General features: G+C 35.7%; 1 protein-coding gene across 1 annotated transcript in view; it reads right to left on the bottom strand.

The window, feature by feature from the left end:
- Positions 1-14,875, bottom strand: part of Sema3c (semaphorin 3C) — a 140,166-nt gene that overhangs the window by 12,024 nt on the left and 113,267 nt on the right. Inside the window, exon 13 of the mRNA XM_048339910.1 lies at positions 2,758-2,846. Within this exon, the coding sequence (XP_048195867.1) occupies positions 2,758-2,846 (89 nt within the window). The remainder of the gene's footprint in view (positions 1-2,757; positions 2,847-14,875) is intronic.

Raw genomic sequence — 14,875 nt, forward strand, 5'->3', positions numbered from 1 at the left:
TTCTTTTCTTTTTTTTAATGTCTTTATTGTCAAAGTGATGTACAGAGGTGCTACAGTGTCATCTTCTTTTGTGAATAAACTTTGATTCAATATAACACCTTAAAATGCCAGTGCTTATTGTGCATCTATAATTATAGAAATTAGAAAAAATATAATTTGAGTAATTGATACAATGCAAAAAAAAGTATGTCTTAGAATATAGAATTCAGGTTTGGGTTGGATATAAAGGAGGGGAGGCTCTCTACAGTTACTCTGTCTGTTTCACTGGAACACAGGAACAACTTAGGACTTAGCTGATCGATTACCTACTACGTGCTATCTAGGAAGATGTATTTATTTCAAGTATAATCTTGAAATCTCCTTGTTGAGAATTAACACACTTATGGGTAAGGTCTTTCTGTAAATGGGAATGGATCGGAAACCTAAGTCACTACTTACAAGTTTACTTCTTAAACAACACTACGTGCTTTTATACATAAAAACTAGACTTCTGATAACCAGATGAAGGTCCATGGAGATTTATTTGAGATTTTCAAATGGCAGTAAATTCTCAAAGTCAACTGGTGTTTCCTGGAGCCACAGGTATGTACAAATACTTAGAAAATGTTATCTTTTACCCTTTATACACACACACACACACACACACACACACACACACACACACACACACACACACACACTACAAATGTTGCAACTGAGAATCAACAAGGTAATCCCTAACAATGGTACTTCAATTCAGGTTAAACTCAATAAAATCAGACTCATTCTCAGAAAATGAACCAAGTGAAAAGAAGAGATGAAGTTACTGCACTGTATAAAAATTAAGTGCCTGTTTTTTCAAACAGTTACATTGAGTTTTCTGCACTATTTCAGCATGACACTTAGCTAATGATATTTTTTTCCCAACTTAAATGCATTATTTATTTCCTTAAATGCTCATCAGAGTAGATCATGCACACCCAATTACTTTTTACCTCACCTCACAAACTGTGATACAAACACCAGGCTGCATATATTCACTGTATTTGGTAACTGTATCTCTTGATTTTTGTTCTATCCATCAGTGACACACATATCAGTGAAAAGGGCTCATGTAGATTTAGTCTCTCTATTGGGCTGACATCCCACACATATATTCTGACTGACTCTTTCCACTGAGAGTTTATTCTTCATGATGATAACAACAGAAAAAAATCATGTAACAGACCATCAGTAGTTCTCACTTGGTCAAAATAACTCATATTTCTTTTGAGATGTTTTTTATAACATATATGTTTTGGTTTGTGTCATATTCACTTAATTAACATTTCCCAACAATCAAGAAAAGATATTTCAGCATAAAAAATGAAGTGACACAATAAAGCATCGTTCTATCTTCAGAACCCCCAAGCATGTTACATTATTTAGGGCTGACACAAATTATTCCTACTTAATTGAATAGCTAAAACATAGACTATGTAATGAAATGTTTAATCTCATGAAACAATTGGTTCTTCAAAAAATAAAAATAGAAAAACAGCTAATTGTATAGATATAGCTCCTGTTATTTTATAGTAACTATTTTAATGCTCTAATCAGAAAGAACCAAATGCCAGTCTGCTTAACATTTGTACACTTAATCACACACAGGAAAATTTACCAAAGCCCCTTCACTACTTATGTGACTTGGTTATTTTTTTTGTATTTCTTTGCTTTTACTATGTATTAGCAAAAGCTAATAGTATTATACCTTTACTACATAGATTTTATTGACCTTGGTAATGTACAAAATATTTGGAATCCATTCAGCTAAGCAAAGCGACTGAGTGGATTAAAAATATTCTAGTTATGGGAGGTCTGAGATACTTTTACTCCGCCATAGGCTATTTCTGCTCTTTTGTTACTCCTGAGTTATTGTTTCTTAATTGGTTTAGTTAGACATAGTGGTCCTGCAACAAGATTTCCTGCCAAGGTTTCTTTGCAATTCTAATAGTTCCTCTCCCTGTGTTTTAGCTATCTTTCCAAGCACAGATAAAAAGGACCACTTGAACTACAGTGATTTTAAGAAGAAAAGGACAAGGCAGAATACCACAAATCCCCTCTCCTGGCACAAGGGACATAATGAATAGGCACTCTGCACCAAATAGAGAAGAGCTTATGGAACTGAACATTCCTCCTTGTATCTTTTATTACTTGCTTTGTTCTTTCTTCTTTTGTTTTATCAATCACAAATTTAACACAAAAAGAAAATTTCAACAAAATCTTCAATAGTGACAGAACCCAAGATTTTAAGGTAACACTTGTTTCATTTAAAGTGTGATTTGAATTGAAAGCAATGAAAACAGAAAAAAATCAAAGCAATTTTTCTTGAAATCAGTGGTTACAAGACGATGAGAAAGCTTATCTACCAATCAATAATGTGAAAACATTTGTGTTTCAGTGGCCTGTGAAGCAAATCATAATAGCCCTTTCATAACAAATTTATCTAGATCTTGACCACAACAAATCATTTTCTTAAATAAGGATGACTAAAGTTGTGATGATAGCTGAGGGGAAAAAAAGTCATTCTTTTATGTTACGATATCTCGCAGTGTAAGAAAATATTTCACGAAAATATTTGTTCTATATTTCTCATTTTATCTGATGTTTTCCTATCCACAAAATTTATTACAGTCATTTATTTGATCTTTGGTCAAATATTTTTCCTCCCAAGTGGCTGTGAGATTAAAGAATTGCACTCATTGCACATGTTGAGACTAATAGATGAGATGCTCTAACCTTAAAGACTTCCATTTCCTCCAGAATGAGTTCACCACTTGCAGAGCTGTTCATAGGAAGAACCACAACCTTCTGCACAGTACCTCGGTCTAAATTAAACAGAGAAACATTGTGAGGCATATATTTTTTTTAAAGAAAAGGGATACTTATTTACAAGGTACATATATTAAAATCTACCAAAAATATAAAATTTTCAGCTGTTAATTAAAAATAAATAAAAAACAATGAAAGGGCTGGGGATATAGCCTAGTGGCAAGAGTGCCTGCCTCGGATACACGAGGCCCTAGGTTCGATTCCCCAGCACCACATATACAGAAAACGGCCAGAAGCGGCGCTTGGGCTCAAGTGGCAGAGTGCTAGCCTTGAGCGGGAAGAAGCCAGGGACAGTGCTCAGGCCCTGAGTCCAAGGCCCAGGACTGGCCAAAAAAAAAAAAAAAGAAAAAAAGAAAAAAAATGAATTGCCATTAAATGAAAAAAAATAGCTCCTAAATTTAACCCAATGTTTAACTTATTGTGAGAGACATTTTTAATACAAATAGTCATTATCTTCGGAAACGATGTTAAAAATAATTTATTCATAAATAAATATAAAATGTTATACAAAGAAGACCTATAAACATGAGCCTATAAAAGATAATGCATAACTATTTTGATTTATTCAAAATAGAAGATAGAATGCTACTTTGATTTATTGCAGATATTTTCATTTTATAAAATTTCCTGGTAATGATGAATTCTCTATAGAGGAAATATTTGACAGTATCCTTACTCTGTATCATTTGCTGCTAAATAAATAAGCAAACTTGTGCTGTCTTCCACTCATTTTATTCATCAATTCAATAAGAAATTGTTGAAAGCCTTCAGTAAGCTAGACAGTACAGATGCAGATAAATAGACAGAATACTTAGGAGTTCACTGTTGAGGTTTTATGTTTTTCAAGTAGTAGGCATGTTCCCATTAAACCATTAGTCATTGTGAGATACACATTCCAGAATGGACATAAAAATCCCCATAACTTACATCCACATAAAGCCATCCCATACCCCTTCATTTGAAGAAGATAATATAGTTATCAAATGCCTGGGTGGTGAGAATAGAATTCCTTGGATGTACCCATAACCATAAATCATTTATATTGTTCTGTTGAATTGGGAAATTGCTATCAAATCCTTGGGAAAAAGCATTATGCTACTGTACAGTTGCACTAAGGACTATTTTCCTCACTCAGCTTGCATGTAGGATGCAGAGCACAACTGTGCTTTTTGCAATGGATATCTGCTACTACAATGCACCCAGAATCACTTCCTCTTCTTTTGGTACTATCAATCGAAGAAATCTTTGGGAATCAGTCACTTTCTCAGTCTCAGTCTACCATGATGAAGGGATGGTTTCCCTCACTGCCACTCAGACTTGACTTGAGCCTTGGTGATTCATGCAAGAGTGGGATCAGATACGAGTGAGAGCCCAGCCTTTTCTGAAGATATTACATCTACTTACATCAAGGCTGTTGAAGCCTTGTTTAGTTGGAGGTGCTGGAACCATTCCTGTGACCATACACAGATTTTCCATTTGCAAATTAACAATGTGAAGGAAAGCAAAACTGAAGGTGGTGAGATAAACTCTGATTTTAGCCAGATTTTTAGCACAGATTTAACTGGAATCCTCACAGCTTCTGACATTTCTCAAAGGGAGGCTTTTGTTTCTTTGTTTTACCGAGTTTGAATAAGGTGTATGATAATTTTCTGATGAAAGAGTTCTACCGAAATGAGTAAGAACAAAAACAACAACAAAAACCTGTTTAACATGGTAAATGGTATAGCATTTCTCCTCAGTAAGCAAAGGTTATTATTTTTAAAATTTTCTCATTCCCTTATTTTTAAGCTTTTGACAGGACAAAAGTCCATTTGTTTCATTGTACTTCAATTTCTTCTTTCATGAGTTAGAGGATAAACACCTGAATATATTACAGCAGCAGTGTATAAATAAGCAAGATAAATCTTAGAAGTGATTTACATAATGCACACTTGTACATAAAGCTATAACAGTAGATCCGACTTAGTAATTTTTATTGTCTTTTGTTTCATTAACTATTTAAAGATAATCCCTCAGACAAGCTAAGCCTTTCATTTTAAATTTTATACTCCCTAGGGTTGTTTCTTTTCCTCCTCACAGGAATCATAGCAATCATCTTAAAAACATCCCCCAATTCCAGCCAAGAGATCAGCTTGCATTTATAGCACAGTAGGTGTTGGCTGTCTCAAACAAGTGATCAAACACAACTCATTATCAGCAGGTCACTTGAACAATCACCTGTATATCCATCCCCTGGGTTGCATTTTAACTAAAGTCCTAAAAGAGTTTCCATGGAAACTGGTTAGCTAAACTGAGCTTGCTATGGATTTCATTGAACACTGCCTCCTTAATTAGATCTAGTCAGTCACCTCCCTTTCATGGTAACCTCTATAATTATTCTAGACAAACAGGCTTCACAGGAGTATGATCTGCATAGTCACACAAGCTCTTATGCTCAGAGGGACTGTAAATTTGAATTCAGGACCTACTGTTTATCTCCTTGAAATTTTAAATTTTTTCTGAGCCAATATGTTTATTAAAAAAATCATTTTAATGCATAATCTGAGCGATGGTGGCTTATGCCTATGATCCTAGCTACTTAGGAGGCTGAGATTTTAGGATTGTGGTTCAAAGCCAGCTGAAGCAGGAAAATCTATGAGACTCTTATCTCCAATTAACCCCCATAAAATTCAAAGTGGAGCTGTGGCTCAAAGTGGTAGAGCACTAGAAGAAGGAAAGATAATTTTATAGCCAAGAAAAGAGCTGCTGATCTCCAACAGATAAATCAATGATTTGATTTTTATGTACAAGAAAAAAATGGGGGAATGTAATAGGGAGGTCAGATCTGGCCAGTGCCATCATTAACTGTGGAGGGGTGTCAGATTGACTCCAGGTCAGATTAGAGCAGAAGCCAACTCCATCTTCACTAAGATCTCCCCCACCCTATCTAGGGAAGTTCCCCTTCACTGTGATAAGATTGTGTAAACTGCTTGACCACCTGAAGCATGGAAGTTTCAAGGAAATTTCAAGGTTGAACCTGTGCCCTCCTATGAGTAGGCGTATCCACCTGCATCATGTGAGCCCCGCCAAATCCATGCATCAATTCTAACAAGTATGATAGGTTGGTTCAAACAGATACTTTGAGACAGACTGTTACTCCATTGGCCACCTGCCTGTGACCTGGCAAGCTCTGTAAGTGTTGTAACCTCATTGGCCACCTGCATGTGGCAGGCTTGACCATGTGGTGTTTGCCTTTATAACCTGACCCTGAGTGTGGCCCAGCCGCACCATCCCAGCTACTGGTAGGCCAGCCTGCTTTTTAGGCTTGTGGTTCCAGCTCCCGAGTCTGGGCTGTGACCCTGCCAGTCAGTATACTTTTTACTTCCCCAATAAATCCATCCTTTTACTCGGAAAAAAAAAAAACAGGGGCTGGGGATATGGCCTAGTGGCAAGAGAGCTTGCCTCATATACATGAGGCCCTGGGTTCGATTCCCCAGCACCACATATACAGAAAACGGCCAGAAGTGGCGCTGTGGCTCAAGTGGCCGAGTGCTAGCCTTGAGCAAAAGGAAGCCAGGGACGGTGCTCAGGCCCTGAGTCCAAGCCCCAGGATTGGCCAAAAACAAACAAACAAAACAACAACAACAAAAAAAAACAAAGAAAAGAGCTGCTAAATCTCTACACAATGAATGTTCTATAGGTATGAAAGAAATTTGACTAGGCATTATACATTGTTAGTGTCTAAAATTAGATCTTTCCAATTGGATACTGCATTTCATGTTCGGTAAATGCTCATTTCAAATAGATTTATCAAATTGCTTCTACAGTAATTTTTTTTTTTTTTTTTTTGGCCAGTCCCGGGCCTTGGACTCAGGGCCTGAGCACTGTCCCTGGCTTCTTCCCGCTCAAGGCTAGCACTCTGCCTCTTGAGCCACAGCGCCGCTTCTGGCCGTTTTTTCTGTATATGTGGTGCTGGGGAATCGAACCTAGGGCCTCGTGTATCCGAGGCAGGCACTCTTGCCACTAGGCTATATCCCCAGCCCAACTTCTACAGTAATTTTTAAAAGAACAAAAAGAAGCATGTATTTTAAAAATCTTTAGTATCAGTTTGAAAAATCTTTCTCCTCAGCATGCTTATTGCCACAAAATAAATGTAAATATATTACTAAGCTAGGTTATTTACCAGTTTCTCACATTTTAATCAATTTCTTATATTGTGAGTCTTGAATAGATCACAAGAAAGCTGTAATATTCACACCTTCAACATCAGCTCTAGACAGCGACGGGCCAACTTGGTCATCAATGGCATTGCATGTGTCTCCATGTAAGGGGAGGCTTTTGAAAATACAGTGTCTGAAAAACGTGATGGAATCTATATTTTCCAAAATGTGTTGATGCTACAGTTTGCAGGATCATATAAATTTGAAAGTCCTAGGTTCACCAAGTTCAACAAGTTTCTTTGTCACAAAATCTTTCAGAAAGGTTAAAATACTTCTCCACATTGTAAAGACAATACAGATTTTCACCTTCATTTGCTGATATTTTTAACTCCACTTGGTTCCTTAGTTCCTCTTATCATGTTAAATCACACAAAAACTTTCTAAGTGTGGCCTCCCTAAGAGGCCCCTTTGAAATCTAGTAAAACCACACATATTGTTTCTCCTATCAGATCATGCATGGTGAAGCTTTAGAAGTCCTAAATATCACTAAATTTTACAGAGAAACATATCTGCCTAAACACTTAGGAACCACAGAAGCAAATAGTGTAATTCTTATTACCCTGTTATTTTGTGGTAGTTCTCTATATTAATCAAAGAGAGAACCACCAAACTAGTCCTTTTAATATAAATGGATCAAATCTTATTTTTACTAATGTATAAAATAACAGTGCAACGCAGATCCTTGATAAAAGGTACAGCCATAATTCTAATGAAGAAGCTTTGAAAATCAATGTGTAACTCATATTTACGATTCATGAAATTGCAAAAAGAACACAATCTACAAACATTACAGTGATGGATAAAAACTGGAGTTACTAACACAGGTAAGGAAAGAGGAACTTCCAAATACTTTCAAGAGAAATGTTGTAAGGATAATCTTTCTGAAGGGCACTATGGTCATTGATCATGATGAAGGAAGTAACTAGAACACGTTTGTTGATTGAGATAGTTTTCTACAAGCTGTAAAACATGACCCACTATGGGAGTCCCCTCTTACTGGGTCACAGCAGAAAGTGCAAGATTAAAACAAAGATGGCAGATAGGCTAATACTCACAATCCCCACTCTTCCTGCCAGTGAATTATTTTCCAATAGAGGTTATGAGTGTTAATGTCCAAGTTGAGCACAGAAGTCTCACTTGAGATAAAAAGGTTTATGTAAAGCCTTGGGGCCAAAGAAGGAAGTGAATTCTGTAACATGGAGCAGAAAGAGGAAGGGAACTGTGGAGCCTAGGATGCCCAGGAAACACTGACTCTGTGGGACTGAGTACTAGGCAACATCTTAGCAGGATACAAAGGCACCCAGGCTTTAGAGTTCACAGCTGTTCAGGGAAGAGGCAAAACAAAACAAAACAAAAAAAACAAAACAAAAAAAAACTACATCATTTTATCAGTTCTATGGATGAACTGATGTGCTTAAGTTTCATTAACATCTTGTAAGAATTGTTTGTATCCAGTTGACAAAAACTGAGCTTTTCAGAGTGATACAAAATGTATAACCAAGACCTGATGGAAGAGAAAGAATTTAGAGTTGGATTGTTGAGAAATTGAAATAACTTCCTTTGAGCATATGCATTTGAATGAACAGTTAAATAAGATCAAATATGATTGAGGTTATCACCTACTAAAGCACTTGCTGAAATAATACTATTCAGAAGAAATAAACAGCATCCAAGGACAGTGCAATATCCATAATGTCTAACATTCAAGAACCAAAATCATTACACACAAAGACGAAGAAAACATGGCAAAGCATGAGAAAAGAATAAAGAAGTCAAGATAAAGCAAATGTTGGGCTTACTAAATAGTAAGTTTAAAGAAGACATAAATATATTCAAGGGGCTGGGGATATGGCCTAGTGGCAAGAGTGCTTGCCTCCTATACACAAAGCCCTGGGTTCAATTCCCCAGCACCACATATATGGAAAATGGCCAGAAGTGGCGCTGTGGCTCAAGTGGCAGAGTGCTAACCTTGAGAGAAAAAAAAAAAGGGAGAGAATATATATATATGCATATATTCAAGGAATTAAAAGGAAATTTTCTTAAAGGAAGACATGGTATTTAATGAATGAACAAAAACAAAGTATAACAAAGGATTAAGAATCATTTAAAAATTAGAAATATTAGATTTTAAAATATAATAGCTATAAATAGTATATTGATTGTATGGGTTTAACAAAAGGCTAGCAAGTTGGCATTGAAAACAGAAAAAGTCAGTGAACAACTACAACTCCTCCCGTCAGTGTGAACCAACCTTTAATAAAATAAATGCCAGCAGGTCAGAATCAATCAGAATTAAATGATAGTAAAACAAAAATGTTCCTCCCTCAAAAAAAAAAAAGAGTCAAATTTAGCTCTTTGTGATATCTCATGGAATGTAAGAAAAAAATCAGTATATAGATTATAATTCCTGTTATGAATAAGGGATTACTCTCTATTTTTAAAGTGGCACATTCATTTTCTTTCATCTCTATTTCTCAACCAGAAAAATTTTGTAGGACTTTGTCTTTTCTTTAAAAAATCTTTTATTTTAAACTCTGTCCTGACTTGAACTAATTTGCCCATAAAACCTGACTGACACTGACTTGAAACTATTTATGTTCGTTACTCATTATTCATGGTAGATTTTTCATTACTCATTGAAGATTGTTATAAGTTTCTCTGTAGAAAAAGCACTATGTGTTGGGTTATGATGGGTGCGGTGCAAGGCTCTGCAGGCATTTTATATGTGTAAACACTACCTTTTCCTGTTTAGAAACTGCTGAAATCTGAAATGTGTTCAATTTCAAACAAGGGAAGATACACTACAATTCCTTTTTAATTTCTTAATAAAAATCTACCTTCCATATTTGTTTATAATAAGCTTATGTAACTTGAGTGAATAAAAATAATTTTTAAATGTAATTAAATATCTGAAAACATGGAGTGTCCTTTTTCAGAGAATAGAGTATAAATCTTCAAGAGAACCAGGATCAAATCACTCTCTTAATACAGGACACTGCTGCTGTGGTGTTCCCCATAACCATTATGTTAGGAAGGTGCTACTCTGAGGCTGTTTGGTGCTGGGTATGTGGAGATTGCTGTGATGGTGATCTCCTCAGCATTCAACAGTGGCAACCCCTATTCCTCACCAGATCAAGCAGAGCACGTGCTTCAGTGCCTATGAGTGAACCACACACATACACTGATACCCACAGATATAATAAACCATACATTCCATGTGCATGTGTCCTTACATGTAAATTTTTCATTTTTAATATGTATTTCATTTATGTAATATATATCATATTTATACATGTATCATCAAACCCCATTAGCATGTAATTTTCTTCCTTCTGTACAAAATATGGGTAATGGAGTTGCTTTATATTCTTGACAAAGCTGCTCAAAATAAAATCAGACAACCGACGCCAACCTTCCTGGTTAACTCCAAATATCGCCTGCATTATCTTACATAGTAGGATATTGTCCTTCCTTATTCCTCCTCTGCATCTGTTCTATAAATTTATTCATTTACTCTTCTTGTACATCAGTGCTTCATTATAATTTCAGAGCAAAAGACATGTTTACAATAGTATAGACAGATTTATCTATATGTCACTAAAGTTGTTTCTTTTTCTTTATTTCCTTCCTTCTTTCTTCTCTCATTCTCTCCCTTTCTTCCCTTCTTTCCTTTTATTCTTTCTTCCATTTTTCTTTCAGATCTTCCTCTTATAGTGTGTACTCAAATGTATGCAACATTAAAAAGCCGTTACATGCATATTGTCTATAGTTCCATTACACAGGAAAACAAGGTCTATAAAAGGAGAGGCATTTGTGTATTTTGCTTATTACTTATGACTAATGAATGGAGAAGCATTAAGACACATAGAAGGTATCCAAAATATGTATTAATACACAGCTATATAATATTACATGCCATATGTATGATTTATTTCAATAAATGTATAACTAGGGCATAAATTACTATGCGAATGTATCAGTTTGAATCTGGTCTAATTGTTGTGCATTAAATTAGTATGTTCCAGTGAGTGTGTGTGTGTGTGTGCAAATGCTCATGCATAATCTCATTCATTTATTATACTAGACCCACTAGTAGGTATAATTAAAGAAAGGAGGCTAGAATGTGTTACATAATTTACTCAAGTTCATGAAGCTGATAAATGAAAGAGAGAAATATTCAAGGCCTTGAACACAAAAATATTTTCTCTAACCTATAATTCATTGCCAAATAACATTGAAAGGTCTTTGAGCAAGTTATTCTGTATTTAACACAATTTTGTAAAAATCTCAACTAAAGTTAGAATTAGTCAATATGGGAGAAATCTCTGGAAGTATTAATTACACACTTCACTGTTAGATGCTGACCTAGAATTTACAAGTAAATATACACTTGTTTCTAGTCATCCCTGCTGTGAAAAGTTTCAGTTATACTTTTAGCTCAGTTAATTGAATAGTAAACTTCTGAAACAAAGTCCAAAAAAGAACCTGAAGACTAAAATTTTTGCTAAACTATGGACTAGGTAATAAAAAAGTTGCCAAATTACTTTTTATTTAAGTTGTATGCTCTAAAATTCATGAAAGGGTTAAAATATGTTTTATATGAAATTGAAGTTAATATTTAACTTTTTGAAATTCTGTTTGTTTAATCAGGAAAATATATGCTATATCTAATTTTTCAAAAAGCACCTGAAAAGTTTACAACAAATATTATTATATAGTCTGACACCGAGAACTCATTTTCTCCATGAGACTTAGGAAAAAAGTATTACAGAATTTTATCAGCAAAATAAAACCCCATCCTGGTAATAAAGGAAATTTTATATCTATTTCTATTTGATAATCCTCAAAGAGGTCCTCAGCAATCACTAAATTTAATGTTCTTTTTATTTAGAATATAAAAGTTATATTACAAATATTGCATTATTCCATTCACATTATAACAATGATTGCTTTTGTTTGGATTTTAATTTTAAAAGAAATGTAGGCTGGGCATGTGGCTTAGGGGTAGAGTGCTTGCCTAGCATGCACGAAGCCCTGGGTTCAATTCCTCAGCACCACGTAAACAGAAAAAGCCAGAAGTGGCTCAAGAGGTAGAGTGCTAGCCTTGAGCAACAAGAAGCTAGGGAAAGTGCTCAAGCCCTGAGTCCAAGCCCCAGGACTGGCAAAAAAATAAAAAGTAAAAAGAAAAATATGTATTTACTGTAATCCTACAGGTGTATTATGTAGTGTTTTGCCCCTTCTACACAGTGTACACCAAGCATGTAAAATTAGGGCTAACACTTTCTACCCAAACCTTTTTTATTTGCAGAAATAATTAAGTATATTTTTCCCTTATTGTTACTGCTTTTCGTGTGTTTGTGTGTGCTGGTACTGGAGCTTTAACTCAAGGTCTAGGTACTTACTACTCAGCATTTTTGCTCAATGCCAGTCCTCTACCACTTCAGCCACAACTCCACTTACAGATTTTTGTTGGTTAATTGAAGATCATAGTCTCACAGACTTTTCTGCCTGGGCTGGCTTCTAAATGGAATGAGTAATTAGTATTAGAGGCATGAGACATTGGTGCTTAGCTGAAATTAATGAAGTTTATGTTCCTCAAATAATGTATGTCCCTGCACATTGTTGTTTATAAAATAAACCATTCTGCATTAATTTTCAAAGCTTTAGTATTATTTGCTCTGTGTGTGTGTGTGTGTGTGTGTGTGTGTGTGTGTGTGTGTGTGTGTGATTTATCTACTTATGCTTCTGAGCTCTCAATAAAAAGGATCTTTCCTTTCTCTGTTTGGCCATCTCTCAATTTACTATGTGGCCTTCTTTTTTGTGTTCACATCTTGTTTCCACTTGGAGTGGTTATTCTGCCCTCATATGTTGTCGTGTTAGAAGACAGAATGATATGGAAAGAAGCATGCTACATAGCCACTCAGACATAATGGTGGCCACATGTGATGACTCCTTTTTAGCTTCCTATTAAGGCCATCATGATGTTACTTTCTTGTATTCTTCCACTTACTGCCATGGTCTCTCCTCTGTCTTGGAAAATATTCTTTATTATTTCAGCCCTTCAATGAACTCTCGGAGTTAATTTCTTATAGTCAGAGTGTCTTTGACTGACTTCAAGCATTGTCATGAACTCAGCTAATGCCTACATTGCTAATGACTCTCCCTCCTATCTCTCTTTCTCAAGCACAGCCCTCTCCGGTGAAGTGTACCCTCTTGGATTTATCCTTCTGCATAGTCTACCAAAGCTTCAATCAAGTGTGAGACTTGGGCTTATGTTTCAATACTGTTTCCAATAGCTTCACAACACTAAACAATTTAGTCTCTCAAATTCTCACTTTATATAAACAGTAAAATGGGAATAATAATTTCATCTCATTCATTTACTATGAGGGCTTTTTTCCTTAATAAATCCTTTCTTATTCATTCATTTAAATGGCACTAAACTTACTGTTTGGTGGTAATGTGTTTGACTCTTTTTCAACTTCTGAAGCAAACGCAACACACCCACTGAGAAGAGAGAAAGAAAAGATATCCTCCCAGATTTCCAACTCCAGTCACTTTACCTCTATCAAGAAGAAATATTTTCTAACAAGAGTCACCTTAAATATATCCTGGAGCCAGGTGGCAGTAGCTCACACCTATAATCTCAGCTACTCATCAGTCTAAGATCTGAGAATTGCAGTCAGTTTGAAGCCAAGCTGTGAAGGAAAATTTGTGAGACTTATCTACAATTAATCACCAAAAAGCTGGAAGTGGAATTGTGACTCAAGTGGTAGAGTGCTAGTCTTGAGTAAAAACTCTCACAGTGTCTAGGCTTTGAGTTCAAGGTTCTTGACTCTCTTTCTCTCTCTGACACTCTCTCTCTCTCTCTCTCTCTCTCTCTCTTTCTCTCTCTCTCTGTCTCTCTCTCTCTCTCTCTCTTTCCTGAACTGGGCCTGGAATTGAGAAATTAAACCTATGGAACTTGTGTCTTTAGTGGTTGTTCTAGCAATAATTTAGGGATTTGGGGATTGATAATGAAATTGCATCATGGGAGAGCAGAACTTCCATGCAGCACAGCTGATTCAGAGCATTGAGATGGTAGTGCCAGGCCAACACCTAGCCAATTCATTGTCATGTAGCACTCAGGGATACTGGAGAGGCAAGTGCTTCTCTGAGTTTTCTATGGAAGAATTTCATGGGTAAAGTTTGTGATTTTTATTGCCTTTGACTGCACTGGGCATTTTAACAGCAGGAAGAAGAGGAAAATTGGCTAAGGGCAATGGACTGTATCTTAAAGGATTCCCAACATTTGTAGAATGGTGAGAAAAGATTTTAGCACTCTGAGCCTGTACTATAAGGCTTTAATGAGATATTATAGTTGGATATTATAATTAGGTGATATATCTTAGATTTGGTCTCTGATGCATTCACTGCAGTTGGAACATGTAATTTGGCTGTAACTAATAAGAATGTGCAAAAGTGATTGTATGCCAGTGTCATTAATATGCTACACTGTCTTAATAGAGTGAAAAAAATCCAGACTTAGGCAAGCAGCCTATTCTGAATATCCAATAAAGATCCTTCTGACAGGGAATTGTGGGTGCCTTAGAAAGCTGAGGACTTTATCTGCGTGGAATCAAGAAATTTAATTTTGCCAAAATTTATGTGAGTCTAGAAAGAGACTCTGAGTTCAAAAAGAGATGTAACCTGCCTATACTGACCAAAATTTAGGAGACTGTGACTTGAAAGGACAGGTAAGCTACCATCGATGGAAATTATTATGTAAGAAATATGGATGGTCTAAGACAATAATTTTGTGTAAATTTTTATGCAGCAAGTAAAAA

This window comes from Perognathus longimembris, chromosome 2, assembly GCF_023159225.1.
Source record: "Perognathus longimembris pacificus isolate PPM17 chromosome 2, ASM2315922v1, whole genome shotgun sequence".
Taxonomy (NCBI): domain Eukaryota; kingdom Metazoa; phylum Chordata; class Mammalia; order Rodentia; family Heteromyidae; genus Perognathus; species Perognathus longimembris.